Source organism: Bos javanicus, chromosome 19, assembly GCF_032452875.1.
Source record: "Bos javanicus breed banteng chromosome 19, ARS-OSU_banteng_1.0, whole genome shotgun sequence".
NCBI classification, from domain to species: Eukaryota; Metazoa; Chordata; class Mammalia; order Artiodactyla; family Bovidae; genus Bos; species Bos javanicus.
Genome location: NC_083886.1, coordinates 45,063,962 through 45,078,656, shown reverse-complemented (window position 1 = coordinate 45,078,656; position 14,695 = coordinate 45,063,962). Strand labels below are relative to the sequence as shown.

The 14,695-nt window shown below is 49.4% G+C and overlaps 1 protein-coding gene across 1 annotated transcript; it reads left to right on the top strand.

The window, feature by feature from the left end:
• Positions 1–7,966: 7,966 nt before the first annotated feature.
• Positions 7,967–13,625, top strand: SOST (sclerostin). The gene is made up of 2 exons (XM_061391984.1): positions 7,967–9,005; positions 11,625–13,625. Exons 1-2 carry the CDS (start codon positions 8,789–8,791, stop codon positions 12,044–12,046), a joined length of 639 nt encoding a protein of 212 aa, XP_061247968.1. The 5' UTR covers positions 7,967–8,788; the 3' UTR covers positions 12,047–13,625.
• Positions 13,626–14,695: the final 1,070 nt, after the last annotated feature.

Sequence of the window (14,695 nt, the reverse complement as noted above, 5' to 3'; positions counted from 1 at the left end):
TTATCAAACCTCTTTGGCAACCTAATCTTCATATTTTGATACAAAAGCACTGATATATAAAATGGGTAATGTTTTTAAAGTGGAACTTAAACATTTTAATTAAAAAGGAAATACTGTATAGGAACAGTAATAAATTCAAACAATGCAAAAAGGTTTAGTAAACCTTACCCCAAACCTTCAGTACCTCTCCCTCAGAGGAAGCCAGTTCTAAGTATATCCTTTTAGAAAAGTGCCGTGCATGTGTAAGCACACATGTTTGGATACGTGTGTGTTTGTTGTTATTGTTTAGTCAACTAAGTTGTGTCTGACTCTTGCAACCCCATAGACTGTAGCCTGCCAGGCTCTTCTGCCCATGGGATTTCCCAGGCAAGAATACTGGAGTGGGTTGCCATTTCCTTCTCCAGGGAATCTTCCCAACCCAGGGATTGAACCCGAGTCTCCTCCATTGGCAGGTGGATTCTTCACCACTAAGCCACCAGGGAAGTACATGTGTGTATGTAGATATCCATAAATGGAAAATGTTCTACACTTTGATTTTTTTTGCTAAACAATATATTGTACCCTCTGTTTCTTATATTCCCATTCATTTTATCAGCTACCTAGCAGCCATTGTATATGGACAAACTGTGATTTCTGTATACTGTTGTTTTAAAGGTCCAGTCTGCTTTAATGAGCACCAAATATAAAATGAGACTCATGAGTGATAATCACAGTGTTTTATCTGCTTTGTATCCGGTTAATTTCTGTTGTCCATTGGGGTGGAACAGTGTCAGGCACAGCCTGCTACTCAGAACTAAGGAAGGATGTTCTGTGCTCCCTTGTGTAATTTCATGAGTGTGGAAATGTCCAAGCTAACTTTTAAAAAAAGACAGTCTCTGAGCTATGGCTTCCTGAATTGATGATCCCATTTATAAGAGGTCCAAATGCACGAAGACTGCATTTTTTAAGTCTACATCAAAATGAGTTAATTTGCAGGCAATAATACCATGAGTGGGTCATCTCCAATTCATTCAAAGCAGATGCATACCACACTGTTATAATGTGTGTATTTATTATGTTTTTATTTATTTACTTAGGCTGGCCATGGGGCTTGTGGGATCTTAGTTCCCAAATCGGGGATTGAGCCTGAGCCCTTGGCAGTGAAAGCACCAATTCCTAACCACTGGACCACCAGAGAATTCCCTATTATATTTTTAACTAATTAAAATGTACATGGTTTTTAAGCCGTGAACCATCTCTGTGGAAGCTGGGGTTCTGGGGGATCTAGTTTGAAGGCCCATGAACCAGAGGACTGCATATCGCGCCTGGGGGCCACCCTGAGGAGGAGGAGGAGGGCAGAAAGAAGGGAAGGTGCCGGGAGCCGGCATATTGCATACTGAGTGCATATTGCATATTGAGTGCAGCACTTTCCACAGCATCATCTTTCAGGATCTGGAATAGCTCAACTGGAATTCTATCACTGCCGGGATCCAGCGTGAGGAGCTCCACCCATGACAAAGGTCATGAGGAAGGAGGCTTGGCATACGCAAAGGCGGGATCGAGCCTCGAGTCCCCGTGGAAATTCTCGAGCATTTACACCCAAAACCAGAGTCTGCCTACTTTCTGCTTTGTGCCTTCACCTACACCTCTGACTTTACTGGGGGCTGTCCCCCACTACCTCTCTGAAAAAGAGTTAGCTTACAGCTCCAGTTAATAATTCCTGGGTGTGACAGTGTTTCAACCTACATTTCCTTTGGAAATCCTCTAGCCTGCCTGAATAGGTTTTCCCGGCCACATGTGATTGTTCAGAGCCTCCCAACTGTGAGAGGCAGGAGATGTTCTAAACTGTCTAAACACAGATTCTTTTGAGTAGTTAAAAGATTGATTAGAAATTGTATTGGTGAAGGGATTTTCACTTGTTGGGCCAATGTTTGCTGCTAAGTTTCCATATCCCTTACCTGCTGTGTCCCTGGCAGTGTATTGATTAATATAATTGGTGTAAGTAGTAGCTTTAATGTTTGTAACCTGGGACCCTTGAGTTAATCCTTTTTCTTGTTATAGCCCACCACACCTTTGCTCTGTAGGAATGCAACTTTATCTAATGCTTTTGGAGGGTGGCTCCTGACCAATCACCTTTAGAGAAAAATAAGTTTTCTGAAGAAAGGGTCTTAAAATGTTAACAGGCCTCCGGGCCAGAAGATGATGCAAATCACCTAAGCTTTTGCATATGATAAGTTTGCAGGAAGAGAGCCTGGCTTGCTGCATGACTCTACCCCTTCCCCCATTATCCTCTATGCGTAACTTAAGGTATAAAAACTACTTTGGAAAATAAAGTGCGGGCCTTGTTCACCGAAACTTGGTCTCACCATGTCGTTCTTTCTCTTACCTTCTGGCTGAATTATTCAGCCTCTTTTCTCCACTGAATTTCCTCACTGAGCTATCCTTATTTCAGCCTCTTTTCTCCACTGAATTTCCTCACTGAGCTATCTTTATTCTATTACTCTTTATATCCTTAATTAACGTTTAATTAAGCAGTTGTTTCCTGATCCTCGCCGACGCCGTCCCCGCTTCGAATTCCCTGGATCCACCGGGGCTGGACCCCGGCAGGAAGGAATCGCTTCTGAGGGGATAGACGTTTCTGAACGCAAAGGGTGACAGTCTTCTTTGGTCAACTTTATTAGTCAGGCCCCGATGAACTCTTCTTCAGCTAGGCCTTCCTTGTCTTTTAGACTTTTACGGTCATCTCTGTATTATTTCATTTTAGCAAGAATCCTGCCAACTCAGTTTAGCCTGAATTCCCCATCCTCCATATCTGGTCACCTTCAATACCTGATCAGGTGTCTCACCCCCCAGCATCCCCAGGTGATGTCTGACCACCCCGGCCTGCCTTCAGCAAGAATCTCATTAGGTTCCTTTCGCCAGAATCCTCCCTCACCCCCGATGTGTCCTCTTGGTAATTTTCCATTCACTGACCCCCCTACCCTGCTGTTTGGCTATAAATTCCCACTTTCCTTGTTATATTCAGAGTTGAGTCCAATCTGTCTTCCCCACTACCCAACCCCATTGCAGTGGTCCCTATACCTATTATGATGGTCCCCCGCTCCGTCTTTACCTTTCTTTCTTTTTTTTTGGCTGTGCTGGGTCTTCATTGCTGCGCATGGTCTTTCTCTAGTTGCAGCGAGTGGGAGCTACTCTGTAGTTGCAGTGTGCGGGTTTCTCATTGCAGTGGCTTCTCTTGTGTACGGGCTCTAGGCGCACAGGCTTCAGTAGCTGTGGCACATGGGTTCAGTAGTTGTGGCACACGGGCTTAATTCCATGGGATTTTCCCAGACCAGGGATTGGACTGAGTCCCCTGCACTGGCACTCAGATTCTTAACCTCTGGACCATTAGGAAAGTCCCTTATTTATCATTTGAAACAAGGATTTACAGAGAAGGGCCTTCCTGCAGGCAAAGGGTGGCAGTTAGGTTCTGGGGATGACTCAGGGCCCCACCTTAAACAGCCTGGTCTGCTAGGCAGAAGGAAGTGGAGGTTTAGTCGTGTTGGGGCTGGGGAGCCACTGGCCTGTTCTAAGCAGGAGGGTGAATGACACAGGCTCTTTAGTGCCATCCCTCAGGAGCTGCTGAACCAAGTAGATTTCCACCTGTCCTGAGACCCTGCCCTCTGCAGAGAATGATTTCTCAACTGTGAATAAAGACGGGGTGATTTGGACTTCCCTCAGGGCAGACACTGTCTATAAACAGAGATTGCCCTCCAAATCCAGATCCTCCATTTTTACCACTGATCTGTGGCAGCAAATCTGTTTAAAAATGCAGCCAAGGGACTTCTCAATGTCTAAGACTCCACGCTCCCAATGCAGCAGGCCCAGGTTTGATCCCTGGTCGAGGAACTAGATCCCACATGCCGCAACTTAGAGTTTGAGTGCTGCAATTAAAGAGCCCACGACCAGGAACAGAGATCAAAGGTCCCACGTGCCACAACTAAGACCCAGATCAACCAAATATATCAAAATAAATATTTTTTAAAAGACTAGAGAAACACAGATAAGGAAAAAAGATTTTTAAAAATATAAATAAAAACGCAGTCACTAGGAGTCCTCAGTTTCCATGAATTAGAGACAGGGGGCTTGGGAACCAAGTAGAGACTGAAACTACTGTGTTTGCCAACACTTTCGGATTAAGCATTCTACAAGCCTGAGGAGTCAGAGGAGCATAACTTACTTTCCAAATGTGGCCTGTCCTGCAAAGTCTGGTCCAAATGCCACATCTTCCCAGATCCACCCCAGCAAGAAGAGGTTGTTCTTTTCTCTAAAGGTCCCAAACACTTTTTCCTTTTAAAAGAATGTATCTGGCCCTTTCCTTAGTGTCACCAATCACTTTCTACTTGGTATTGGGGTTATGTGGATGAAGAATTTATTCCTTCCCTGATACTGGAGCTCCTGGGTGGGGAGTATGTATCAGTTCATTGTGCCTGAGGTCTTGCTTCATTAAATGTTTGACAAGTGAACTTAAGAATAGGCAGCTTGATAGAAACAAAAACCACTAAATCATCGTGTAGAAAAACAGCCTTGCTAGAAATTCAACTACTAATAATTGAATTTAAATTATTAAATTCAATTTAAGGGACTTCCTTGACGGTCTGATGGTTAAGACTCTGCCCTTCCACTGAAGGGGCACAGGTTCAATCCCTGGAGGGGGAACTAAGATCCCACATGCTGCGTGATGTGGCCAAATAAATAAATTCAATTAAAAAAAATTTAACAGCCCACACTCAGGGTTGGCAGCCTTGTGGAAAAACATGCTGTTATGTATTGAATTGTTGATTGACTATGAATCCAAAATTCATATGTTGAATCCAAAGACCTCAGAATGTGACCGTATTTGGAAGTAGGGTTGTTGCAGATATAATTAGTTGAGATGAGGTCATCAGGGTGGGTGATAATCCAACATGACTGATGCCCTTATAAAAAGGGGGAATTAAGACATACGCACACACACGGGGAGAATAGCATGTGAAGATGAAGACAGAGATTGGGGCAAAGCTTCTGCAAAACCAAGAAATGTCAAAGACTGCCAATGAGGGGGTAGGCACAGAACAGACTCTTCTTTGAAGCCCTTGGAAGGAACCAACCTTGCTAATGCTTTGATCTCAGACTTTGGCCTCCAGAAACTATGAGACAATAAATTTCTGTTGTTTAAGCCACTCAGTCTCTGGTAATTTGTTTCAGCAGCGCTAGCAAACTAGACACATGCCCATTTGTATGTCACTATAGTGTTCTTGCCTGGAGAATCCCAGGGATGGGGAAGCCTGGTGGGCTGCCGTCTATGGGGTCGCACAGAGTCGGACACGACTGAAGTGACTTAGCATAGCATAGCATTGAGACTGGGGACTGTTTACTCTCTCAGACCCAGCATTCACTTCAGAAATAACCCTACAGGTAAAAAAATACTTGATGGATTCAGTCAGTTCAGTTGCTCAGTCATGTCTGACTCTGCAACCCCATGGACTACAGCACACCAGGCTTCCCTGTCCATCACTGACTCCCAGAGCTTGCTCAAACTCATGTCCATCAAATCAGTGATGCCATCCAACCATCTTATCCTCTGTTGTCCCCTTCTCCTCCTGCCTTCAGTCTTTCCCAGCATCAGGGTCTTTTCCAGTGAGTCAGTTCTTCTCATTAGGTGTCCAAAGTATTGGAGTTTCAGCATCAGCATCAGTCCTTCCAATGAATATTCAGGACTGATTTCCTTTAGGATGGACTACTCAGCAATAAAGAGGACCAGATTGTTGATACATGCAACAGCTCAGATGAATCTCCAGGGAATGAGGCTCAGTGAAAAAATCCAGTCCTAAAAGGTTACATCCTGACTGATTCTATTTATATACCTGAAATGACAAAATTGTAGAAATGGGGAATAGATTCGTAGTGCCATAGGGTTAGAAGTGAAGGAGAAGGGCATGATTATAAAAGAGCAATGAGAGGCATCTTTGCAGTCAGAGTTGTTCTTTGTCTTGACCATGATGGTTGTTACTTGAACCAATACATGATAAAGTTGCATAGAACTAACACACACACACACACACACATACAAGTAAAACTGGGGAAATCTGAATAAGACTGGTAAACTGTATCAATGTCAGTATCCTGGCTTTTGCAAGATGTTATCATCAAGAGAAAATGGGCAGAGGGAACAGGAAATTTTCTCTATATTCTTACAAGTGCATGTGAATTTACCATGACTCCAAAATAAAAAGTTTAACTCAAAAAATGACTTTGTCCAAGGATGTTATAGCATCCCTGCTGAGGATAGAAGAACATCAGAAATAACCTAAATTACCAACGACAGAAGTCAGCTAAAACCCTGAGGGTTTAACTCTGGGGAGTACTGTCTAGCTCTGAACGATGACAGGTCTGTGGACTGAATAAATATAAAACTGAATCAGTGTTCAGTGAAAAAGCAGATGGCATCACAGCAGGTTCTCGCTGAGCCATTCTGTGAAAAGCATGGCTGTACCTTGGCAGAAAGTAATTCAAAAGAATGGAGCTAATTTACAGGTTCAAGTCCACTGGATCCTTCTTCTCTTCCTTCTCCTTTTCTCTCCCTCTCACTCTCTCTAAAACATTACTTCTGTTTCAAATGATGAAATCCTGAGCCTCGCCATTCTCTGATCGCTGGCTCCTCCTTCCGTCTCCAGCAGATGGCAGAAGTGTTACAAGGATGGTCCCCTCGGTCTCCATTTCCTAGGAATGAGCTTCAGATCCCAACAGCAGGTGGGGCTCCAGCATCAAGTCCCTCCAGTTCAAGGAATCCAGACATCAGAACTGCCCTCTCAGAACTCCAGAGCAAGAAGTCTGGCCACAATAGGGTTAACGGTCCACATTCCAGAGTCAGGGAAAAGGAGGCTGGAAGGTCACAGACAAGGGGAGAGGGTTCGGAGGGCCCCCTTCTCACAACACGGCCAGCTCTGTTGGGAGAGATAGATCACCCGCAACAATGGCCACAGCTGTTTTCGTCTACCCTGAAGGAAACTGACTTAGGAAGCAGGTATCAGAGGGGGCCCTTCCTGCAGGGGCTTCTGTCTGGCTTGTAAAACTGTCAGAGCAGCTGCATTTATGTGTCAAGTGATGGACGATGGAAAGGAGGGACAGACGGCCGCAGATGGACAGTGACTTACAAGTTGAGGCAGGTGGCAGAGGCTCTGCAGGTGGGGTGTGCTGATTCATTGCCCAGTGAAAATACCAAATACCACAGTCCACTTCCCAGCCTCCTTCGAAGCCTGGAGCCAGTGTGCCTCCTCAAACAATCCGTCTGCCATGAATGCTTCCGCGGGTGCTCCTTTCTTTTCCTGCACCTCAGGTGTGAATCTTCCTCCCCCTCCCCAGGCCCTCTTTCTTTTCCAGGGTGTGTGTGTGCGCTCAGTCGCTCAGTCATGTCCAACTCTTTGCAACCTTATGGACTGTAGCCTGCCAGGCTCCTCTGTCCATGGGACTCTCCAGGCAAGAATACTGGAGTGGGTTGCCATACCTTCTTCCAGGGGATCTTCCCAACCCAGGGATCAAACCCAGGTCTCCAGCATTGCAGGCAGATTCTTTATTGTCTGAGCCACCAGGGGAGACCAAGAATACTGAAATGGGTTGCCATACCTTCCTCCAAGGGATCTTCCCAACCCAGGGATCAAACCCAGGTCTCCCACATTGCGGGCAGATTCTTTACTATCTGAGCCACCAGGGAAAGGTAGCAATTCCTTCTGAGTTCTCTGTGGCTAGCTGGACTTGACACTGCTTCACTGAATGCATCCATCCCATGCTCTGCACCAATAAGGTTTTCCACACAGGACTCAAAGCTGGTTTTGAAAAATGTAATGGTCTGGGAAACAAGAAAAAAAAAATGTCAGCACTAAAAATGCTGGCTTCCACTTTTGCTAAGAAAAGGGATTTTGTGCTCTCCGCTTCTACCCACAGCCTGGCCCGGGAAATAACTGCCTTTGGCACATCAGCCTGCCAAGAAGTGCCTGTCACCAAGCACAAGATCCCCAAGGAGCCTGAGCCGAGGTTTCCTCCTTGTCTCCATCACCAGAGCCTGTTGACCTCTCACCCTGGCCTGGAAACCAGAATCCCTGCCCCCTCGGAAGTAGAAGCCCCTGCTGTGACCCTCCAGATTTCCCTCTTGCCTTCCAGAGGGATGACAAGAGGGGCCTTCTTGGTCAGGATAATTGATGCTGAGCCATATGTAGACCAATGAGAGTTCTTAAAAAGCTGCCTTCTGCCTCTGCCTGGGTCCGTGGGGGCCAAATAGACACTGCTAGGGGCTATTTCATTTTGGCGGGGTGACAAATGAACTTGGCCTGAGAGATGGGATCAGCAGGGCTAAGACCTGCAGAGGATTCAGAGCTGTAGTTTGCTTCATTAAGCTAGTGCCGAGTTTGTTTTGAGAAAGCCCGAGGGGCCCAGGGAGGTAGAGATGAGGAGCTGGAGCTCATTTTGATATCCGAAAACCGCAGCCGCCTGCATGTGGGAGGCGCTGAAAGCAGGCTTGCCTCACACGCCCCCCTCACCGTTGGTCACCTGGGAGCACCAGCAGCAATTTGGGAGATTTCTGAGCTCAAGGAGGAGTCTTTGGGGAGGGCTTGCCTGGAGCACACCCCGTTCCCTCCTCCTGGGCTGAGGGAAGCATGGGACCAGCCCTGCCCCAGCCTGTCCTCATTGGCTGGCATGAGGCAGAGGGGGCTTTAAAAAGGCAAACGTGTCCAGGCTGGGGACCGGAGCCTGTGCTACTAGGAAGGCCGAGTGCCCTCCTCCAGCTGGCACTATGCAGCTCTCTCTTGCCCTGTGTCTCATCTGCCTGCTGGTGCATGCAGCCTTCCGCGTGGTGGAGGGCCAGGGGTGGCAGGCCTTCAAGAATGATGCCACAGAAATCATCCCCGAGCTGGGCGAGTACCCCGAGCCTCTGCCAGAGCTGAACAACAAGACCATGAACCGGGCGGAGAACGGAGGGAGACCTCCCCACCACCCCTTTGAGACCAAAGGTATGTGACGCAGGAGAGTATTTTTAGCATAAGGGTCCTGGGAAGGTTCTCTTTGGGACTGTTAACAGCACCAGTGGACGGACAACTTTGCCAGGAGGCCAGGGAAAGATGGCATGTCAGCTGTATCCTTGGAACTCAAGTGCGAGGGTGTGGGGCTGACAGGGTCCTGGGAGTGAAAGCCCAGAGCAGGAAGGAGGCCGCGGTGGTGAGTGCAGCACTGGGACAGGCTCAGGGGCTCAGAAAGGAGATTTCAAAGAATCCCCTCCTGCGAAGAGAGGAGTAGGGTCCAACTGCTGACACCACTGAGGAGGGGATAAGGCAATGGAGCTTCGCGTCTGTGAGCACCCGCTAGATGCAGACTCTACATGGACTATGCCCGGAGCGTACCCCAGGGAACTCCCAAGGTCCTCCTACCAAGGAGGCTTCAGAGATGAAGTGGCTTGTTAAGCCAGCTGAGATTTGAAGCCAGTTTGATCCAATTACAAGACAGCCCTGGCAGGGGACTGCGTGGGGGATGTCAGAGGCCAAAAGTCACAGCACATCCTGGCAAAGCAGTGAAAAAGGGACACCAGAGAGGCACCCCTTCAGCCCCACCACCCATGATCTACCCCTTGAAGGAATGGGCGATGCAGCTACCTGGGTGGGGGCCCTGGAGGGGAAGCAGCATCCTTGAGGCCGGGCGTGGACACAGGTGGCACGCTCTGTCCTGAGTCCCCACCCTAGACCCAGCCTTGCCTCCTTCCTGGGAGGGAGCCTGACCCTAGTGGAAGGCCAGAGACCCCACCTGGGTCCCTTGCTGGGTCTGCACAGAGAAGCCTGCAGGGCAGCGTGTGCAGCTGGCTCTGCAGCTGGCAGGAATGGCTGGGGGCGGGGGCCGGAATGATGCTTCAGAGGAAGGCCCTCTGGCCACAGTCCAGGTGGGAGAGGAGTCCACGGCCCGGCCCTGGGATCCCATCCTTCCCCACCTCCCAACCAGCCGGGAATGGGGGCTCTGCAGAGGGTATCCCAGAGGAGCCATGCCTCTCCCCCGCTCCTGCCCAGGGAAGATCAAGTAAACTCAAGAGATGGGCTTTAAGGAACCTAAGATGTCCACCTCTCTGGGTTCCCATGAAAGCCACAGGCGCAGAGGAAGCCACGTGCTCCCTGTGCAGAGGAAGCACCTGACCTAGGGGTACTATTCTGGGAAAGCCCCAAGCCTCCTTCCCTGGGCAAACAGGCCGCCCCCACACACCACCCCTGCGGGCCTAGGAGCAGGGGCAAGGGTGCCAAAGCAGACCAGAAACCAAAAGGCCAGCCAGGGGAGGAAGGCAACCCCCACATCCCCCGCTGCCGCGCTTGTTCTCCAAGGTAGGGGTGTGGGGGGCTGGCCTTCTCTGTCTCCTCTCTGGTTTTGGTCATAGGACTATTTTTCATCCCTTTGTGTCACACTGAAACTGTCCCTATGAGACCCTTGGAGATGGACAGGTGCTCACATGAGGACCAGCTGTTTAAAAAAGCTCCTACCAGTCTAAGTCCATAGTAGGAGACATGATCAAGGTGTCTTCAGGCATCAAGCCAGACCTTAGAGCCCAGTCTTCCCCCGCCCAGGGAGCAGGTCTATGCCGCCATTGGGTGTCCACAGAACAGCACAGAAGAAGAGATGTGCCCAGCGCAGTGCCTGGTACACACCAGGTACTTAATAAATGTTTGTGGCAACTGAAGCTTTAGGTTTTCAGTCAGATCTCAGCCCCCTGACAGGGAAGAAACAGTAGTAAAAGTAGTAAAAGGCAGCCCTTTGGCCCCCCTCACCCCTCCGCCCAACATCCCACGGTGCCCAGGCACACAACTTCCACTTTGCGAGAGCCTGGAGGTGCAGGGGCCTCAGAGGCGCAGTCAGGAGACCAGCTCTGCCTTTCCGGAAAGAGCTTTTCCTTCTCTGGGCCTCAGTGATAATGAGGGGGTTGGAGGTGCTGCCATCGGCTCCTTTCAAGTCTAAGGGCTTCAGTCTCCTCTCCACCTTTCCTTCCATCACTCTCCTCCTCAGTAGCTGCTCTGATTTATTACCATCAATTAACCCCTACTCCTTTCTCCATCCCCTCTGCACCCTGTCACCCCTCCCAACCTGCTAGAAAAGGAATTTGGGAGAAGTCAGAGCCATTCAGAAGGTGTGGCTAATAACTACCCTGCTGAGGCCAGGGGCCCTGTGGGACAGATGTGACTTAAGTCTGGTGAAGAGGGCCTCCTTGGAGAGGAATAATAACTGTAATAGCACCAACACTTCCAGCTCTTACTATGTTCCAGGCAGCGTCCCCTGAATTATATATGTAAAGGATTGGCTCACTGAATCTTCAAGACAACCCATTTTACAGATAGGAAGCACACAGAGGTTAAGCAACTTGTCCAAGGTCACACAGTCATGGAACTGATATTCGAACTGAAGCAGTCACTTGGCTCCAAAGTTTTAGGGCGAGAGGGTGGACCAGTGATTTTTCCACCAGCTCCAGAATATCTGGGCCCTTCCCATAATAGACCTCCAGGGGCAAAAGCGTCTGGGGAGAGGCAGGTTTGGAAATGGCGGGCAGGGGTGGTTTGGGGGGAGCCGGGCCGGGTGGCCGCCCTCACGCGCGCTTCTCTCCGCAGACGCCTCCGAGTACAGCTGCCGGGAGCTGCACTTCACCCGCTATGTGACCGATGGGCCGTGCCGCAGCGCCAAGCCGGTCACCGAGCTGGTGTGCTCGGGCCAGTGCGGCCCGGCGCGCCTGCTGCCCAACGCCATCGGCCGCGGCAAGTGGTGGCGCCCAAGCGGGCCCGACTTCCGCTGCATCCCCGACCGCTACCGCGCGCAGCGGGTGCAGCTGTTGTGTCCTGGCGGCGCGGCGCCGCGCGCGCGCAAGGTGCGCCTGGTGGCCTCGTGCAAGTGCAAGCGCCTCACTCGCTTCCACAACCAGTCCGAGCTCAAGGACTTCGGGCCCGAGGCCGCGCGGCCGCAAACGGGCCGGAAGCTGCGGCCCCGCGCCCGGGGCACCAAAGCCAGCCGGGCCGAGCTGGAGAACGCCTATTAGAGCTGGCCCGCCGCCTCGCGGGCGGCCCCCAACCCAGGCGCCCCAGGTTTCCGCCCCCTGCACGCGGTTTGATCGGTTGGGTTTCATTTTTAATAACTGCAACCCGGGGCCGGGGCGGGGTGCTGAGACCTTCCTGGCTGCAGGCCTTGTGGATCCCGGGGTCAGCAACCATCCCACCTCCTGCCTGCGCCGAGGGGGTCCCGGGGGCAGGGGAGGGCGCTGAGAGTCACAGACACTGAGCCATGCAGCCCCGCCCCGCCGGGGCCGCCTACTTTTGATGGTCCCACTTGAGAGGAGGCAGAAAAGGAAGCATTTCATTGCCCTGGAGTTTTAAGGGAGCAGTGGAGGGAAGCCCAGGAACTGCTTAAGAGAGTTCGATAGGATTCCCCCTCCCCCACCTCTCTGCCAGGCAAAAAAGCCTTGAGTGCCTTGTTGTGCCCAGAACACAAGACTGGGTCCCTAGATGGGGTTTCTAGTCCTGCCCCTGCCCCCAGGGTGCCAGGTGATCTCGGATATTACGCTCTTGTCTTCCTGGACTTCGAATTCCTCTTTGTAAAATGGAAGTGGGGGTGGGATAAGCATCTGGAGCGATCTGCTGTCACATGATTCCATGGACTCGGGTGCCCTTTGAATGGGCAGAGGAGAGAGAGTTTGGATTGAATCATTGATGGGGTCGCTTCCAGAATTCGGAGTTGTAATCCTCTGATCTGACAGCCAAAGATGAAAAAAGGAAAAGAGTCTATTTATGGCTGACAGACTCGTGGGAGAAGCTGTGGTGTGTCCCAGCCTGGGATCCCAGATGTTTCGCTACCTCCACTTTCCATCAAAAAAGGACACAGAAACAGCACCATCCTTTGCAATAGAGAGGAAGGTCCCAAGGGTGGCAGGAGGCACAGAGATTACTCTCTGTACTCAATGAGCACCACGCACCCCCGCCCCCAACCCGCACCCATCATGGCCAAATTTTAAGGTCACCTTCTGTAGAGAAGCCCAAGGTCACAGCACACTGGGCTTGTGGGCCCAAGGGAGCAGCCACCACCGGTTCAAAGACCAGAGGGTCCCTTTCAAGACCCTCGTCCTGCCTACCACTCAAGGACACATTTCTGTTTGGAAAAGAGCTTCTTACTGCTGTTACGTGTGATGGCATAGCTTACATTAAAATAATATTATTGGGGAAAAACTTACAAGTGCTGTATATATGCTGAGAAACCGCAAAGCTTAATAGCTGCCATCCAAAAATCTTTTGGAAAATCATTTCCAGGCGCCACTTACTTTCTATGCAGTTTTTAATTGCTTAAAAAAAATTTTTTTTTTTTAAACGGAAGCACATGCCATGTGAAAGCCTGCCCAGCTGGTTGTTTTTGCAATCTTTTCAAGTGGAATTTGTCCACAAGAATGAAAGTAGCAGTTTTTGTTTTTTTTCTAAAGAGTTAAGTTACATATTTATTTTCTCACTTAAGTTATTTATGCAAAAATTTTTCTTGTAGAGAATGACAACGTTAATATTGCTTTATGAAATACCAGTCTGTTCTTTCAGAATCCAGAAGCATTGTTAATAAAGACAACCAATTGTTGCGGAGAGGATGTGGTCTTGTTTTGTCAACCACATGTGGTCATTTCTGTCAACGTTAACATTCTTCTCTTGGTCACTAGAGCTCAAACCTGGGAGGCACCTTTGACAGTGTTATGGTGGCCCTTGTGGCAATTACATCCTTCCTTTGAAAGGTCATGTTCATCCCTTCCTTTCCAAACCTAGACTTCATCTCTTCACCTCGACCATTGTATTAACCTCAGCCTAGTCTCCCTTCTGCACAGCCTGGCCCCCACACTGTCTTCCAAAAACACTTTTCTCCTCATGTCATACCTCTGTTCAAAAACTCCTCGGGACTTTCCCGGTGGTCCAGTGGTTAAGACTTCTGCTCCCAGTGCAAGGTGACTGGGTTCAATGCCTGGTCAGGGAACTAGATCCCACATGCTACAACTTAGAGTTCGCATTCCATAACGGAAGATCCCGAGTGACACAATGAAGATCAAAGATCCCACGTGCCGCAACTAAGACCTAGTGCAGCCAAATAAATACAAATATTTTAAATCCTCCAATAGCTCCTCCTATCCAGGATCAAGTTCAGGCTTCTCAGTCTGACATGGAAGACTGCTTGATCCTCATCCCCCACTCTCCCAAACTCCCTTAATGACTCCCAAGTGGCCCCAGACTGTCCCAACCTGTAGTTTACTGCCCTCGTTTACCACCCCCAACAACTCTTGCTCTTTCTTTGGGGTTCATGTTCCTTGTCACCTCTTCCCTGAACCTTCCAGAAATATCCCAACTCCCGCTGATCCCCTCTCCCCAGATGTCTGGCCCCTTTGTCCCTGTTACTCCTTTGACTTCTGAATCTATGTCTTCCATTTAGCATTCCTTCATGGGTCACCTGTCCCACCCAGCCAAGCCATGTTTAGTACCAGAATAGACACAAAGTCAAGTGTCAGGACGAGCTCACAGGAGCTCAGTCAAGCTTTTTCCCAAATGTAAATCTAATGCCTCTGTGATGAAAATGTAAACTCTTCACAAGCAAGGACCATGACTTGGGCTTTTTTCAAAACTCTTGTCTCACTTCATAGTGCTAGGCACTAACAGAGGCTCAAGAAATA

What these genes read in the sequence shown, in the direction of transcription:
- SOST (XM_061391984.1), top strand. Translation starts at nt 8,789, where the DNA reads ATGCAGCTCTCTCTTGCCCTGTGTCTCATCTGCCTGCTGGTGCATGCA. An exon ending in CCACCCCTTTGAGACCAAAG is followed by an intron (nt 9,006 to 11,624) that starts GTATGTGACGCA and finishes TTCTCTCCGCAG; the next exon opens with ACGCCTCCGAGTACAGCTGC.